Source organism: Macadamia integrifolia, chromosome 3, assembly GCF_013358625.1.
Source record: "Macadamia integrifolia cultivar HAES 741 chromosome 3, SCU_Mint_v3, whole genome shotgun sequence".
Classification (NCBI taxonomy): domain Eukaryota; kingdom Viridiplantae; phylum Streptophyta; class Magnoliopsida; order Proteales; family Proteaceae; genus Macadamia; species Macadamia integrifolia.
The window spans coordinates 25,990,637-26,007,428 of record NC_056559.1 but is presented as its reverse complement, the minus strand read 5'-3'; the positions used below and the strand labels follow the sequence as shown (position 1 = coordinate 26,007,428).

At 37.8% G+C, this 16,792-nt stretch overlaps 2 protein-coding genes across 3 annotated transcripts in view; both read right to left on the bottom strand.

Moving 5' to 3' along the window:
• LOC122072717 (dihydrolipoyllysine-residue acetyltransferase component 5 of pyruvate dehydrogenase complex, chloroplastic) overlaps nucleotides 1-6,327 on the bottom strand; it is a 20,212-nt gene extending 13,885 nt beyond the window's left edge. For both annotated transcript variants that reach the window (XR_006138575.1, XM_042637103.1), the window contains exons 1-3: nucleotides 5,180-6,327; nucleotides 4,883-5,074; nucleotides 4,695-4,782 (exon numbers count right to left, since the gene is read on the bottom strand). Coding sequence is in view for 1 of the 2 variants with exons in the window: in XM_042637103.1 (XP_042493037.1) it covers nucleotides 4,695-4,782; nucleotides 4,883-5,074; nucleotides 5,180-6,082 (1,183 nt within the window). In the remaining variant the exon portion in view is untranslated. The remainder of the gene's footprint in view (nucleotides 1-4,694; nucleotides 4,783-4,882; nucleotides 5,075-5,179) is intronic.
• Nucleotides 1-16,792, bottom strand: part of LOC122072718 — a 100,374-nt gene that overhangs the window by 57,115 nt on the left and 26,467 nt on the right. The window lies entirely within an intron of this gene.

The window sequence follows — 16,792 nt, the reverse complement described above, 5'->3', positions numbered from 1 at the left end:
AAAAAAAAAAAAGGAAGAAAGCAAAAAAAGAAGTCACGAAGAAGAAGGAAAGTTGAGAAGAGAGAGAGATAGAAGAAAAGAAGAAGAAAGAACAACAGAAGAGAAGTCGAAAAGAGAGAGAAACCAAAAACATACCTGTCGATCTAGTCCTTCCATCGCCGCGAGTCGCTTCCAAGCAGTGAAGACCTCCTTCATCACCATCGGCTCTCGGGGTTCATCCCTCCTCGCGTCGGTTCCCCTCAACAAGGCCTACGAAACCCTTCACTGGTTTCGCCTCTGGACACTCCTACTTCCTCCATCTCTGTCAGTGACGGTACCCTTCCATTGAGTCTCCTTTTTATTTTATTTTCTGATTTTTCCACATTACCCCTCTTTTATCTATTAATTCCTTCTATCCCTCATTTTTTTTCTTATTTACATTTAGATCCCTGCCCACACTTGATATCCTTTGTGGTTTAATTGAATCTCAAGTAATTGCAATTCTGCCCTTCCCAAAAAAAAAAAGAAAAGGAAAGAAAAGAAAAAAATTATTTACTATTCTACCATATATTCTTGAGTGCTATTTTGTTAATCATCATCATGGTAGCCAATAGTGAAGTTGTTCAACAGCTGAATTCTTATAAAGGAGAAACTGATACAAAATTTGATGCTCTCACTAACATGGTCACGTCCCTAAAAACAATGGTGGAATCTATGCAAGTTTCCATGGGATCCATGCAAGTTTCTATTGATCATTTGGTGGCAGCGGATAAAAGAAAGAGTCCCATTCAATCTGGGGATTCTTCCAACACCACTCCACAGGATCCGTCAGTAACATTACTACCACCACCACCACCACCACCACCATGGCACTAGTAGACATGATGATAGAGCAGAAAGAGTAGAAAAATTAGATGTCCTTGATTTTTATGGAGACAATAATCCAGAATTGTACCTTGACTGGATTCACAGTTTAGATACATTCTTCAGATGGTGCGGGTTGACTGAGGCTCGAAAGATCCTATTTGCAAAGGTCAAACTGAAAGGCACGGCCCAAGTCTGGTGGATCAAGCAACAACAACAGAACCGAACCCGAGGCATTGGTTTGATCACTACTTGGGCTGAAATGTATGAAATCATGAATCGGCGATTCTTGCCTTCTGATTACAAGCAACGCATGCATCTCAGGTTTGCACAGTTAAAACAAGAGAATTTGACCGTTGAAAAGTATGTTGCTAGATTTTATTATTTGGCCACTCGTTCTGACTTTGAGTGGGATGAAGAAGTATTAGTGGCCCAATTTCGCAATGGTTTGCACCCTCAACTTAGTACTGCCCTTGCATCTAACCTACTACCTACCATGGAAGACGCCATACAAGTAGCATATCAGGTTGAGGAAAGTCTGAAACGCCCATACAACCGGAGAAATTTTGCAAATACTTTTTCTCGAGGTACTAGTTCCATTTTGCAACAGTCTCCTACCCAAGAGAGGTCATCTAGCAAACCACAGGCTAGTGCTACATCTATGGCCTCTTCACGATCTCGTCGGCCGTATTCTCCACCTTGACATGTTTCTGAAATGTCATCTTCACGACCTACTCGCCCATACTCACCCCCTCGGCGTGGTTCAGATAAACCTTCTGATTCTTCAAAAGTTAGAGTTCGGTGCTACTAATGCCATGGATTTGGACATATCAATGCTCAATGTCCCAGCCGTTTGGTTGCTTTTATTGATAAGGATTCTCCTATACCATATATTCCCAAAGAGCAACTTGGTTCTGACACAATTGATTTAAGAGAAGAACGTGCAACAGGTGAAGTCAATGACACTCAGTGACGAAGACCAACATCCTTTTTATGTCATTCGTCATGTGTTGACCACTCAAGGCCACTGACAATAGAGATTGGCGCCGCAGTAGTATTTTTCAGACTCGTGTGAAGTGCAATGATCAATTGCTAACTTTGGTCATTGATGGAGGCAATTGCACTAATGTTGTCTCTAAAGACGCTGTTCGTAAGCTGGGATTGAATACAGAACCACATCCTAATCCTTACAAGGTTGCTTGAGTGAATAACACTAATCTCAAAATCACAGATAAGTGTTTGGTCAAATATTCTATTGGTGGATTTAAGGATACAGTCCAATGTGATGTCCTCCCTCTGAAGGTGTGCCATATCCTTCTTGGTCGACCTTGGTTGTTTGATAAGAAAGTACAGCATTGTGGCTATGCCAATACCTATGCCTTCAAGCATGCCAACAAGACTATGAAGTTTCATCCTACCAAAGATCTCCCTGAAACTAAGCTCAAGAAGATGGTCGATCGTTCCTCATTCAGCACATTCCTTCAAATAGTCTCCTCGGTCCTTTTCCTAACTCGACGGAGTCGAATTCTTTTCAGAGGAGGAGAGTTGATGCAGATACGGCAGCCCTTACTTGGTTAGACTAGCATGACCGGATTTGGAAGCCAAGAGCCAAGAAGAACCGGTCCAGCCCAGAGTTTTGGTCCAACAAGGGTTGAAAATAAAATTAGTACTTTACTTAGTATTTTATTTCATGCTTTTATTTTTCAGACTTGAACGTAGGAGTAGGATTTATTTCCTTGCTTTGGTTTCCTTTTTATAGTTGTTTCCTAGTTTAGGTTAGTTTCCATTTCAGTTAAGTTTCTAATTTCATGTTCCTATTTTCCTATATATTGGCTGTAATCGATTGAAGATTTAGAGAGTGATTTGATTATTTAATGAAGATGTTGAGTTTGTGCACCAATGAAGTGTGTGATTCCCCTCCTTCCCCTTCCTACTCTGATTTTCCCTTTCTTCCCTAAAGGTTCTCCATCAAGTTTTCTTAACCACAATTTGGCTAGGATGCACTCTCGAGTCAAATGGAAGACATGGACGTAAATTGCTCCATTATAGCATTCATTCTCTATTTCCATCAATGGAAAAACTCTAGAGTGCTCGAGGGATTCAACAAGGAAATCTCCTCTCTACTTCCATTCTTGGTTTAATTGCAGAAGAAGGGGCAAATACTTAAAAATGTTATAAAAGTAACGGATTTATTGTAATTTCTTAAGCCAGGCCCTTTTGTGCAAATATTAGAACTTGGTAACTCCTTCCTTTCGATTTCTCAGACCAGCGGTAACCAGTAATGGTTTCAGGTGATGGAACTCAGTCAATACCACGTCAATCAACTCGCAATCTCCAGATATGGTTGTTCATCCACAACCCTCTGAACCCCAAGCCATTATCGCTCGATTAATCAACCCAAAGGATCTTGAAAAAAAAAAAAAAATTCCTGAATTTGGACCTGCGGTAAAGCAAGGAACCAGTCCAGTTGCAGCCTTGCAGGTTGGCTAGTCCTAACAGATTAGGGCTTAAAATCTTAGACATTGGGATTTGGATCGTCCTAGAGGGATGATCTAGCCCTCGAAATTTCAGACTGAATGGATTGACCATGAAGGAGATCAATCAAATTCTTCCCAGCCCGGTAAAGTTGACAGTAGCAGGGAATACAACATAAAACAAAGTAATATTAAGAACGAACAATAAAATTGAAATAAGTTGGACTTTAGAGGTGGAAATATAAGATGATGATGGATTAAACAAAGAATAATGAAGAAACCCAATCTGGAACAGAAGAATAAGAGAGAGAAGATGAGCCGAATAATGAAGAGGATCACATCACTTGACCAACCCTTTGGCATGCAGCAGTGGCATATGGAACAATTTTTTCTCATTCAACTTTACTATCAATTGTATACATTCTGATATTTATAAAGGAAAAAAATGACACTGGAAGTTTCCTAATTGTGTGCCAAAAATGTGGCTTATGGATTATTGAACCATCCAAATTTTGGCACAAACACTACAGAGGCATTGAGTTCATATAACGAAAAAAATTCCCATTTAGATTGATGTAATTGAATAGTCTACTCCTCAAGTGAGATTTATCTCAACTAAATGCAGTTGCCAACACAAATCCTGTTTTTCCATTCACTCTACTTGAAGTCATATTTTTTGTCAACACAAAGCCATCCAGATCTTTTCTCATATCACCTCCTTCCTAGATCATCTAGATTGATATAAACAAAAATAGAACACCAGCAATCAAACAACAAAAATGGAGCACTGACATTTTTGGAAGTAGTGGCTACACATTCAAAATGTACCTAGAACAGTGTCCAAAATAGCATTGAACTTTAAAATGTACAACATTCGTCATAAGATAGAAGATATATGTATCTGTGATAGAACTATGATGCTTGATCTAAGATGAATGATCCAGACACTTCAAATTGAAATTCTCTCTCTAAAACTCAACATTAGAAAATCAATTCCAAAACCAACCCTCCTCCCACCCACCCCCTTCCCCCTCCCCCTCCCCTTTTCCTACCAAAAGTAACTACAGCTTGATTAAACTGTTATGAACCAATATTGAGAAGTAAAGATGGTATATGGAACCAAGCACCGTGCGAGAGCTAAATTATGTAATTAGGATAATAGAGTGGTGGGAGCACAGAGTTGATGGTCATAATTTAAACTAACAAATATCAACACAAACTGTGAACCTTTTATATAAACAATGAACACAGCATTAAAACAATCTGCAATGAGAAAGATCATACCAATGAAGCAAATATAAATGCCGAAGATCGGTCAAAAGTACAGACAGATAAATCCTAGCCACCTAAAAGGAAGCAGGCATATCATGACCATACCTGTGTTGTATTCATGAGGTTGGAGCAGCTTTGCACGAGCCTTGTCAACCAACTCTTTCCATTTCCTTGATAATGAGTAGATATCAACCTACATTTACCATTAAAAAAATTTAAAAGATGAAACAAAAAATATGATATGACTTGAATCACATCACAATTACACCCAGCCAAAATGAAACATCGAGAACCTTGTCAGCATCATGAAGAACTGGCGTGATCAATCCACCATCAATTGCAACAGCAACTGCAATATTAATGCTGCTGTTGTAAGCAAAGCTCTTCCCATCTCTACAGGAAGAATTCACAACTGGGTGCTTGACCAAAGCAAGTGCAGTGGCCTTAGCAAGCAATGCAGTCATGGTTACTCCCTTGGACTTAATCTGAAATTTCAGAAACCACATCAGAAGTAGAACAAGCACAAATCAAGTAAAAAGAAAGCCAACCCAATCTAGATACCATCAAATCCAAACAAAAAGCTGTCTTACCTTTTTGTACAGTTGATCCAGAGCATCAGTAGTGATAGTATACCCAACCCTAAAGGTTGGAACTGTGAGGCTTTCAACCATGTTCCTACTAACAGCACCCTGCATCGCCGTGAAGGGAACAGTAGTTCCCAATTCAACACCTGGGGTGGCTGAAACCCTGGGAGGAGCAGAAGAAGCAGCTACTTTGGGACCCTCAGAAGCAGGGCTCGATACAGCAGCAGAGGCCGCAGCAGCCTCAACATCCTTGGCAACAACTCTCCCACTGGGGCCACTCCCAACAAGGGAACCCAGCTCCACCTTCAACTCCTTCGCAAGCTTCTTTGCATACGGCGACGCAACAATCCTTTTCCCCCCTTCCGAAGCCGGATGGATTGAAGAAGCAGCAACAGGAGCTTGTGCAGCAGGAGGAGGAGGAGCAGCAACAGCAGTAGCAGCGACTAGGGGTTCTGGGGCTTTGTCTGGCGACGATTCTGAAGCTGAAGAGGAAGAAGAAGAAGAATTGGAATTGGCCTTCGATCTGGCCTCGGCGATCTCATCCTCAGTCTCAGCAAGTAAAGCAATGGCGGATCCAACAGGAGCTACACCTCCTTCATCAACCATGATTGCAGCTAAGTACCCATCATAAAAAGTCTCAACATCCATATCAGCTTTGTCTGATTCAACAACGACAACACTTTCCCCTTTAGAGAGTTTATCCCCTTCGGATTTCACCCAAGAAACGATCTTCCCCTCGGTCATGGTAGAGCTCAGTGCCGGCATGAAGATCTCTCGGATCTTAGCTTGAATCAAAATCCGGCTTGAAGGGTTGTTTCTGAGGGTCGAGGGAACTAATGGGCTAGGATTCTTGTGGATCTTCGAAGATGATGGGATGAAGGAGGTGCCAATGTTCAGTAAACCCGCCATTTTTAGTGGGCGTCTTTGAATTCGTTTAAGAGAGAAAAAATGAAGAATTGCAGAAGAAATTTAGAGAGATGAATTGCAGAGAAGGAAATGGGGATTTTGTTCAGAGGTTTTGGGATAATTATGGCTTTATTTTCTTTGGCTTCTTCCTCGAATCCATCGAAACACAGGCGGAGGTTTCAAGTATCTCTCCAACAACTCTACCAGACTACGAATGCACAGGGTTCTAAAAATTGGTGAATCGACTCGGTAATCATCTCGGAATGGACATTAACCGATTCGACCAATCCACTCCCATTCAGTCCTGTTTTTTTTAACTGAGGAAATAGATAAAAGAACTAAACATCCAAGAGAGATGTGTACAGGGATGTAGTATCTAAAATCCTGGTTTTCCTATGCATTGCCCTGTAGATGATATTTTTAACTAAATTGACTAAAATGTTGAATCTTAAAAAAAAAAAAAAAGAAAAAAAAAGAAAAGGAGGATAGGAATCGGCATTCAATTCAATTAGTGTCTGATTTTTATTGATTCGAGTCGGGAATCAGTCCTGACCGATTCAGATGTTGATTTCAAGTTTTAAAACCTTGGTTATACATTGCATTGTTGTTTTGGTCCTTGGGTTTAAAAGTTAGACATTATTAGTAGTTGTTTTGAGTTTGCTAGCCATGAGAGAGTGATTATTCTTTACAGTGATCCAGTGTGCATTGGATGGTTGAGAGTATTTGGGCACGTGCCTCAAGATCCTCTCAGCCATTTGATGCTCACTAAGGATGTTTTTGCGCAATGAGAGGCATTAAGTAGCTGTTGCATCTTTACCAAGATCTTCCATGGAAATTGGTGGGACTTTGAGAGAGGATGGGATGAAGGCGACATAATAAATTGAAAAACCTGACAAGTGGGTTTGATAATTTTCTCACCTCATGGAACCAAAAACATGAAACTTTACCTCGTTTATGAGAAAGTAATACATCTCCCCCTCTTTAAATTTTATCCATCAAAATCTCATCAAACGAATGATAAAAACTAAATACGGAACGATTCATGAAAATCGATAAGCATGCACGATAAACATTACAAAAAAAAAACACATTTTAAGCATACATGAATCCATGGTTGAAGAATAAGAACTCCTCAAAGTCTTCTTGTATGTTTCTCGTACAACACAATCAATGTTGGTCTGGTCTACCCTCTTTCCCTTTTGCTTTAGGTCATTCGTCTCACTTAATGGGTCAGTGATAACTATATATAGGGGTGAGGGGCAGGGACCAACCCTGCAATAAAATTAGGGTTTCCTCCCCATTGAGGAAACAATACCTTAGGTCCACACATAGTAATAAATATTTCATACCATTAAGGTGTGCTAATAAAATCCAATATCTCCATAGAGATCACTTACCAATAATATTGGATTCTTTCTGCTTACTCCATCTTTAGTCAACACCACTAAACCGGTTTTGAAAATAAATCTTTGACTATGCTAGTCCACATAATTGAAAACCTTATAATCTCTCACTTGGGCAGTATATGTGACAAGTTTTAGATTTTAAAATTTATTTAAAACGACTCTCCGATTTAAATAAATTAAATGTGGCCACAAACAAAACAGTGTCGAATGGAGTGCACCTTAAACCAAATGCCTTGGTCCGAATGAGAATTACAAACACCCAACCGTATTGATCATCACATCTAAAGCGATATGAGACCACACACGTTAAAGTGTTCATAACATCACCAACTTGGGCTGAACAGTATGAAAGTATGGTATGAAAATAACATGCAATAGTGATCATCATGTCTATTTCCAAATTAGTCCTGGCTCGAAAACCAAATGAGCCCTATGAGACAGATACCGAAGGTCTCATTAACTACAAGCGTCTCCCAAACACTCAAGCGTCTCCCAAACACTCAAGCTTCAATCAAAGAAGCTCATTGGGACTGGGTCCGGATGTCCCACAACACTAGCGCTAGACCTCAATCAAACGAGGCTTTGCTAGCGACTAGATGTATGTGTATTGACTAGAACCTCAGATACCGAATGAGGTAAATACACCACATATAACCTCAATTTTCTATAGGAGTCAAATAAATAAGTGTATACATATAAACAAATGACCATAAAAATGCATATATATTCTTGAGAACAATAATAATACATCATATATATAAAATAAAAAACTGAAAGTCAAATACGAACATATTGAGCAAAACTTCCACTAATAAAATGCATCAAAAGAATTAACAAGTCCCATATTAGTGACATGTTCTTGAAAGACTTTTGGAGTCAAGCCCTTAGTAAGAGGATCTACAATCATGTTTTCTGTAGCAATCTGTTCCATTGTAATCTGTGACTCTTGAACTTTCTCTCTTACCAAAAAATACTTAATGTCAATGTGTTTAGAGCCTGAAGTACTTTTACTGTTATGAGAGAAACGAACTGCAACAGAGTTGTCACAGAACATCCTCAATGGTTTAGATATAGAGTCAACAATCTATAGCCCTGAGATAAAATTCCTTAACCATAAAGCTTGAACAGTGGCTTCATAACACGTCACATACTTAGCTTGCATAGTAGAAGATGTAGTGAGTGTCTACTTAACACTCTTCCAAGATATAGCCCCACCTGCCATCACAAAAACATATCCAGAAGTAGACTTGAGGTCATCTAGACATCCAGCAAAATCTACGTCAGTGTAACCGACTACATCAAGTGAATTGGTTCTTCTATAAGTAAGCATAAAATCTTTAGTGCCTTGCAAATATCTCATGACTTTCTTAGCAGCTACCCAATGCGCTTCACTGGGGTTGTTCAAATATCTCCCAAGTACACTAATAACATAGGAAATGTCAGGCCGTGTACAAACTTGAGCATACATCAAACTACCAACAGCAGATGCATAAGGTATGTTCTTTATCTGATTGCACTCCAATTCTGTCTGTGGACATTGAGACTTGCCAAATTTCTCCCCTTTCACAACTGGAGCCTTACTAGGGGAACATGCTAACATATTAAACCTTTTTAATATCCTCTCAATGTAACCTTTCTGAGACAAACCAAGAACGCCTCAAGACCTATCACAATGAATCTCAATGCCCAAAACATAAGAGGTCTCACTAATATCTTTCATATCAAAGTGACTTGATAATAATCGTTTTGCCTTATGCAAAAGATCAACATTATTGCTGGCAAAAAGAATATCATCAACATAAAAGCATAAGGGAAATAAACTTACTCCCACTGATCTTCAGATAAATACACTGATCCACAAGATTTTCTGTGAAACCACAAGAAGTGACAATTTCATTGAACTTAAGATACCATTGTCTAGATGCTTGTTTCAAATCATAAATAGATTTCTTGAGTTTGCACACAAGGTGCTCTGTATCAACTTGCCTGAAGCTAAGGGGTTGTTGCATGTAAACATCCTCTTCAAGATCTCCATTTAGGAAAGTTGTTTTGACATCCATCTGATGAAGTTCCAAACTAAAATTTGCTACTAAAGCCATGATGATTCTAAGAGAATCTTTTATCGAGACTGGTGAGAATGTTTCCTTGTAATCTATGCCCTCTCTTTGACTGAATCCTTTTGCTACAAGTCTGGCCTTGTAACGTTCAATTTCACATTTAGAGTTCCATTTGGTCTTGAAAATCCATATGCAACCAATCGGTCTACATCCTTTTGGTAATTCAACCAAATCCCAAACATCATTAACAGAAATAGAATTCAATTCATCTTGCATGGCAACCATCCACAATGATGAATTGGGATCATTGGCCGCCTGGTCAAAACTGATTGGATCTGAATCCAAAGTAATATCAAATTCATGTTCTTATAAATAAACAACATAGTCATCAGATATGGCAGGCCTACGAGTTCTCTCTGATTTCCTCAAGGGAACATCAGCTACAATATGGTCCTAAATCTCATCAACAACAGGGGGTGCAGGCTTAGCCACTATGGGTTGCACAAGTTCTTGAGTGGGGACATTCTCTTGTTCAATGTGAGGCTGTAATACAGTAGATGGCAACATCACAGGCATAGGTACAAGAACACGTTCCTCCTCAAAAACAAAGTTACGTGGTTGAGCAGACTGAAAATCTAGATCATCCTCAAAGAAAATTGCCTGATTTGATTTCACTACTCTGGTAGAATGTGTAGGACAATAGAACCTATATCCTCTTGATCTTTCAGAATAACCGATAAAATGACCACCAATGGTCCTTGGATCAAGCTTTCTCATCTGAGGATTGTAAGGTCTCACCTCTGCAGCACATCCCAATATATGAAAATGAGATAAATTTGGCTTCTTACCAGTCCACAATTCATAGGGAGTTCTGGGAACACATTTGGTTAGCACTTTATTCAAAATATATATTGTTGTTTTCAAAGCATCACCCCATAAGAAATCAGGTAAAGTTGAATTACTTATCATGCTTCTCACCATATCCATAAGGGTACGGTTTCTCCTTTCAGCCACCCCATTCTGCTCAGGTGAACCAGGCATAGTGTACTGAGCGTTAATACCACATTCTTGTAAGAATCTGAAAAATGGTCCAGGGTTACGCCCAGTTTCATCATATCTACCATAAAACTCTCCACCTCGATCAAATCTCGCACTTTTTATCTTCTTTTCCCTTTTAAGTTCTACCTCTGCTTTAAAAACTTTGAAAGCATCTAAGGATTCAGATTTTTCTTGAATAAGGTAAATAAAATCAAAACAGAAAAAATCATCTATGAAAGTAATAAAATATCTGTATCCACCCATGGTAGTAGGAGTGAATGGACCACAAATATCAGTATAAATCAGCTCCAATGCTTCATCCTTTCTGGTTGCACCTTTCTTTTTAGTTCTAGTGTGTTTCCCCTTAATGCAATCAATACAAATTCCAAAATCTGAAAAATCTAATTGAGGAAGTGTATCATCCTTAATCAATCGTTCTATCCTCTATTTAGAAATATGTCCTAAACGTTTATGTCACAACATAAAAGAATTTTCATCCGATCTAGCACGTTTAAGATTTGTAACCACATAATTTACAACAGAAGAAGTGTTGGCATATTTGGAAGAACTAATATCCAAATCAAATTTATAAAGACCATAACATAACAAGGCAGATCCAACCATAAGAGAACCAGAATAGAGAGTAAGTTTCCGATTGCCAATATTAAAAGTGTAACCACAACTGTCAAGTTTAAATACCGAAATAAGTTTTCGTCTAAATGATGGTACATAAACCATATCATTCAAATTCAAAACAAAACCAGTGATAAAAGTAATCTAACTACTTCTATAAATTCAACTTTGGTCTTCTCTCCATTTCCCATGTAGATCATCATCTCTCCCTCACTTGGTTTCCTCCTGCTTCTTAATTCCTGCAAAAAATTAGTGATATAAATAGTTACTCCAGTATCAATCCACCACGAATCATGGGAAACATCTACAAGATTGGATTCAAGACACATTAAAGCTAAAGATGTACCTTTCTTTTCAAGCCATTTCTTATAGCCATAGCAATCTGTCTTCATATGTCCATCTTTTTTGCAGAAGAAACACTTTCCCTTAAAAGCCTTAGTCTTTGGTTTCAGATTCTGATCAGTTTTCTGTTCTATTTTCTTTATTTTTCTTGCTTGTTGCCTTTTCAATTTTTCTTGAATTTCTTCTTACCCCCATTATTGGAAACAAAATAAGCAAAATTAAATTTTTCCTTCTTCTTTCTTTTCTCTTCCTGTATCAATATGGAAGTCATGTCCTCAAGATCCCACTCCAATTTTTGTGCATTATAGGAGGTCTTAAGAGTATAAAACGATGATGGAAGTGATTGCATAATTTGCCACACAAGGAAAGAATCATATATCTTCACTTCCATCTCGCCCAACGTGGCAGCATAATTGGTCATTTTCATAATGTGATCATGTACTCCACTTGTGCTATCATATCGAGTGGATGAGAACCACTCTAAATATGTTCCCTTTTCAGCCTTATCAAATTTGGTGAACTTTGTATTAACAGCTGCAAGAAAATCCTTAGCATTTTCTTTCGAAGGCACACTCTTCTTAATGGTCTTATCCATAGTATGCTTCATAACAATCAGGCACAATCTGTTGGACTCCTCCCACTTTTCATAAAGTGCTTTTGCAGTAGCATCACTCTCAGTTGTGGGCTTGGGGGGTTTATTAGTTCTTAGGGCATAATCGAGTCTCATGATGGTAAGAGACACAGTAGGAGAGTCTATCCACTCCTCAAAATTAGAATCATTCAGGACTTTGATGGAAGATAATTGGGAAGTCATAGCTGGCAATAATAATTACTAAAATTTTATCAAAACATACAATATGCAATAGCTAAAAGCATATCAACATCCCAATAATATAATAAAAACTGACTAATTAGGGCTTATTAATCAGATTTATCCCAGTACCAATTTTAACAACTGTATGAAAAACACAAACTGAAAAAATATCCAGCATCATTGAGGTCACACTTGTGATGGCAAGATTGCCCAACATGCAGTGAAATCTTTCACATGTAAGGCGAGACGCCAAGATTATTAAAAAAAAAAAAAACAACCATATTATAGATTCCATCACCTGTGGTGACAAGGCAAGAACCTCCAAAATAGTGAAGCTCAAAACGTCACCCTCACACCATCAAGCAAAACTGACCTAACGAAGACTCACCTGTGTTGGCAAGAGCACATCGTTCGCCATATGGCTTTCTTGACTGCAATCCATCCGGATGGTCTATAGTAATTCCGCATCTTTAGGAATTAACCCACTAAGTAGAAGTCTAATCTCTAAAATTACGAAAACTCTATAGACCTGGATTGCTACTGTATGCCCATTATATTTTAATTTTTTTTTAATCAGAGAATTGTATAATAATATGGAACACAAAAGCACATAAAACTTAGTGTTGACATCCATAAGTGTTCCTATCGTGACAGAACAAAATATCACAAGGCAAAATAATCTGATTAAAAAAAAAATATTCCACAATGAAAAGTTGAATCATATATGCCAAAATCAATAGTCATAAAAAAAAAAAAATTGTACGATTTCCCTAACAGAGAAACAAACCCAATAAAATTAACTCTTTTTTTTTTTTTTAAAGTAACTTGTGTAACTTTTGACCCTTCTTATATAATATAATATATTATGTATAATGAATAATAATAAATCAAAACAAAAAGTCACTTGGTACGGTTTCTCTAAAAGACAAAACCAAAAGTGATTTTTGACCCTTTTTATATAATATAATATTATATATAATGAATAATAATAAATCAAAACAAAACAAAAACTTGGTACGAGCCTTTCCCTTCATCTGTCTCGTCTCATCTCACCTTTTTTTTTTTTAATAATCTAAGTGGTCACGATTTTCCAATAGAGCCCTAAAACAGATTTGAAAAGCAGAACAACAAACATGATCGACATAAAGTCACCATTGTAAATCATGTTTAAGATCATAATAAAATTAATAGTCTATCGATCTCTATGAACGAGGCTCTGATACCATAGATAGAAAATAAATACTGAACGATTCATGAAGATCGATAAGCATACACAATAAACACTACAAAAAAAAAAAAAAAAAACGTTTTAGGCATACCTGAATCCATGGCTGAAGAATAAGAACTTTTCAAAGTCTTCTTGTATGTTCCTCATACAACACGATCAATGTTGGTCTGGTCTACCCTCTTTCCCTTTTGCTTTAGTTCATTCGCCTCACTTAATGGGTCAGTGATAACTATATATAGGGGTGAGGGTAGGGACCAACTCTGCAATAAAATTAGGGTTTTCTCCCCATTAAGGAAATAATACCTTAGGTCTACACATAGTAATAAATATTTCATACCATTAAGTTGTGCTAATAAAATCCAACTCTATAGAGATCACTTACCAATAATATTGGATTCTTTCTACTTACTTCATCTTTAGTCAATACCACTACACCGATTTTGAAAATAAATCTTTGACTATGCTAGCCCACCTAATTGAAAATCTTACAACAAAATGATCAATTTTTACTAAAGACGATTTGTTTGATAGAGAAAAATAAAATTATCAAAAAAAAAAAAAAAAATGGAAAACTTGCATTTGTTGCCAATAAACTATCACATGCATAAGGTCCTATTTGTTTGTAAGAAAAAAAATAAAAATAGAAGAGTGTAGGGAATAATGGGGTCCATTTTAAGTGTTAAAAAAAAAAAAAGGGAATAAAATGGGAAAGAGAGGGTTGTGGGCCCCACATTAACAAATTTTCACTTTTTATTCTTGCTTCTTCTTCACGAGACAACCGTTACAACATCCTTTTGCTCATCCTATCCACTTTCGCTTTCAACCCCTTCTGCCCCCATTCACCGTCCCTAGGGGTGTCAATTTGTGGCCTAATTCGATTAAATCGATTGGGATTGACTGTTTATAGACCGGTTCAGTTTGGACCGTTTATTAAACATGTCAGACTTGAGCCCAGACCGTTTATTAAATGTGTCGGGCTTGATGTGTCGGGCTTGAGCCCGGCCCATTTACAAACGGTCGATCTCAATTTTGCTACTTGGACCATCAGGCACCCGATTGAGACCGATCAAATAACACCAGATCGACACTAGCCTATTGTGCACCAACTTGGCCCGATCCTTTAATGATTGTAGAATACCTATTTTACCCCCAAATTAAAGAGTAAAAACTAAAAAATAAAGACATATTCACATTTTAAATAATGGTTATATTTGGTATCATTTATTGATTTATTATCATTTTTTTGGACTTGTATGGGTGGGCTAGAATATAAGAGCACATTTTAAAGAGGTCCCGTTTAAAAATCGGTTAAAGCACGTTTAACATTAAACATTAAACATGTCTGTAGCCCGGTTAAGGTCAGACTAAAGCCCGATTAAGGTAGCCTGACTATAGCCTGAGGTCGGCCGACCGAATATAAAACGTACCATGCCCTCAATAACTAAGCCCGATTAGTTAAATGGGCAGACATGGTGCAACCTTTGAAAGTCTTTAAGCCCGATTAAGCCCGATCGAAACCAGATCGGCCCGATGAGTTGACACCCATACCGTCCACTTTCGCCCCTTCAGCTCCATCCACCAACGCTTCTACCAAATCACTGCCAGATTAGGTTTTGATTCGAGAAGGGGACTCTTTTCTTCATGAAAGTTGAACATCAAGCTCCAGGAACAACAGGGTTGAAATCCCACATCTTCCCTTCCACCAACATAACAACCTATCTGCAAATCCACCTCCATCTTGACCATCAATTTCGTTTCCTTTTGGATCTGATGATCAAGGTTGTTATAGTTTTCCCTTTTTTTTTTTCTTCTATTTTGATGTTTATAATCACCACACCCTCGTCTATCTTTGACAGGGTTTTGATTAACTCCGATCATCTTCTCAGTAATGGGAAAAAAGGAAGAAGAAGAGAGGCAAAGAAGAATTCCACAAAGTCCTACTGAAATTGGTGATAACTTTTTAGGAGGAGGGGTGAGAGAATTGGCCTGCCATAACGATATTGGTCTAGGATTTTCCCCGTGATATGCATCCAAACAAGTTGGGCTTTTGGGATTCTATGGAAAATAATCAAATTATCCATTTTTTTTTTTTTTATGTTTTCCATTTTTCTCCATCAAATAAACATGACCTTAGTGTTTGGATAAGTGGAGTAAGAAATTTATGAGACAAGGTCTTAAATGCAATTATTGTTGTCTACATTAATGTAGCACTCAAATTTTTTTTATCCCACTTTGGTAGGACTTTGACACTATTTATGGAAAATTGCTTTTATGCTTATCTCTCTCCTCCTATTTCCTCTCTCTTTATTTTTTTAGTAGAATATAAATTTATTGAAGATGAACCTCACGAGGGAGGGGAATATTAACTATCATTGTACAAACAAAGATAAGCAGAATTGGGGAGGGAAATGATTCTAGACCCAAAAAAAACCTATGAGAAGAGCCAAAACATGTAAAGGCGTCAACTACAAAGTTAGCTTGACGATATGCATAATGATATTGCGATTTAGCTTGACGATAAACATGATGATAATGCACCTCTACAAAACTACTCCTGAGTTGAAAGCAATCTAAAATGATATATGAAATCCTCCATGATATGGAATTGTTGATTCCATTAAGGATATTGACTATTAGGGATGTTGAATCTCCAGGGAAGACAAGAGGCCTCCATGAGGGAGATAGTCCAGAAGAAGTTTCCAAAGGAAAACACTTATTTTAGGATTTGTAGGGTGATGCCATATTAGTTGCCGAATAAGATTGATTTTTGAATCAGAGGGTGGGAAGGATAAACGCTAGACAGATGCAACAGAAAAGGATCCATTCGTTGTAAGTGCCCAACGAAATAAATTAGAAGTGGGGTGAATGGATAGAGGGATGGACAATATTGCATTAGCAATGTCATCAGGCCACCATTGAAATATCATGTCAGAATTCCAACTTCTTGAGGATGGAATGATAAGATCAGCTATAGAGTAGGAAGCACCACAGGGGAGGGGAAAGGGGGTAGAGGAAGGTTTATGTCCAAAGATCTAACAATCCAACCATGGGTTCAAATTGTGACCATTTCTAACTTGAAGAAAAATGCCCTCAAAGAGGGATTTAGATTTGGGGATGAACTTCTATCCACATGAGGCATGGGGGGACTGAGAACAAAGAAAGCCTATTATATGAGAAAAATATTTTAATTTCATT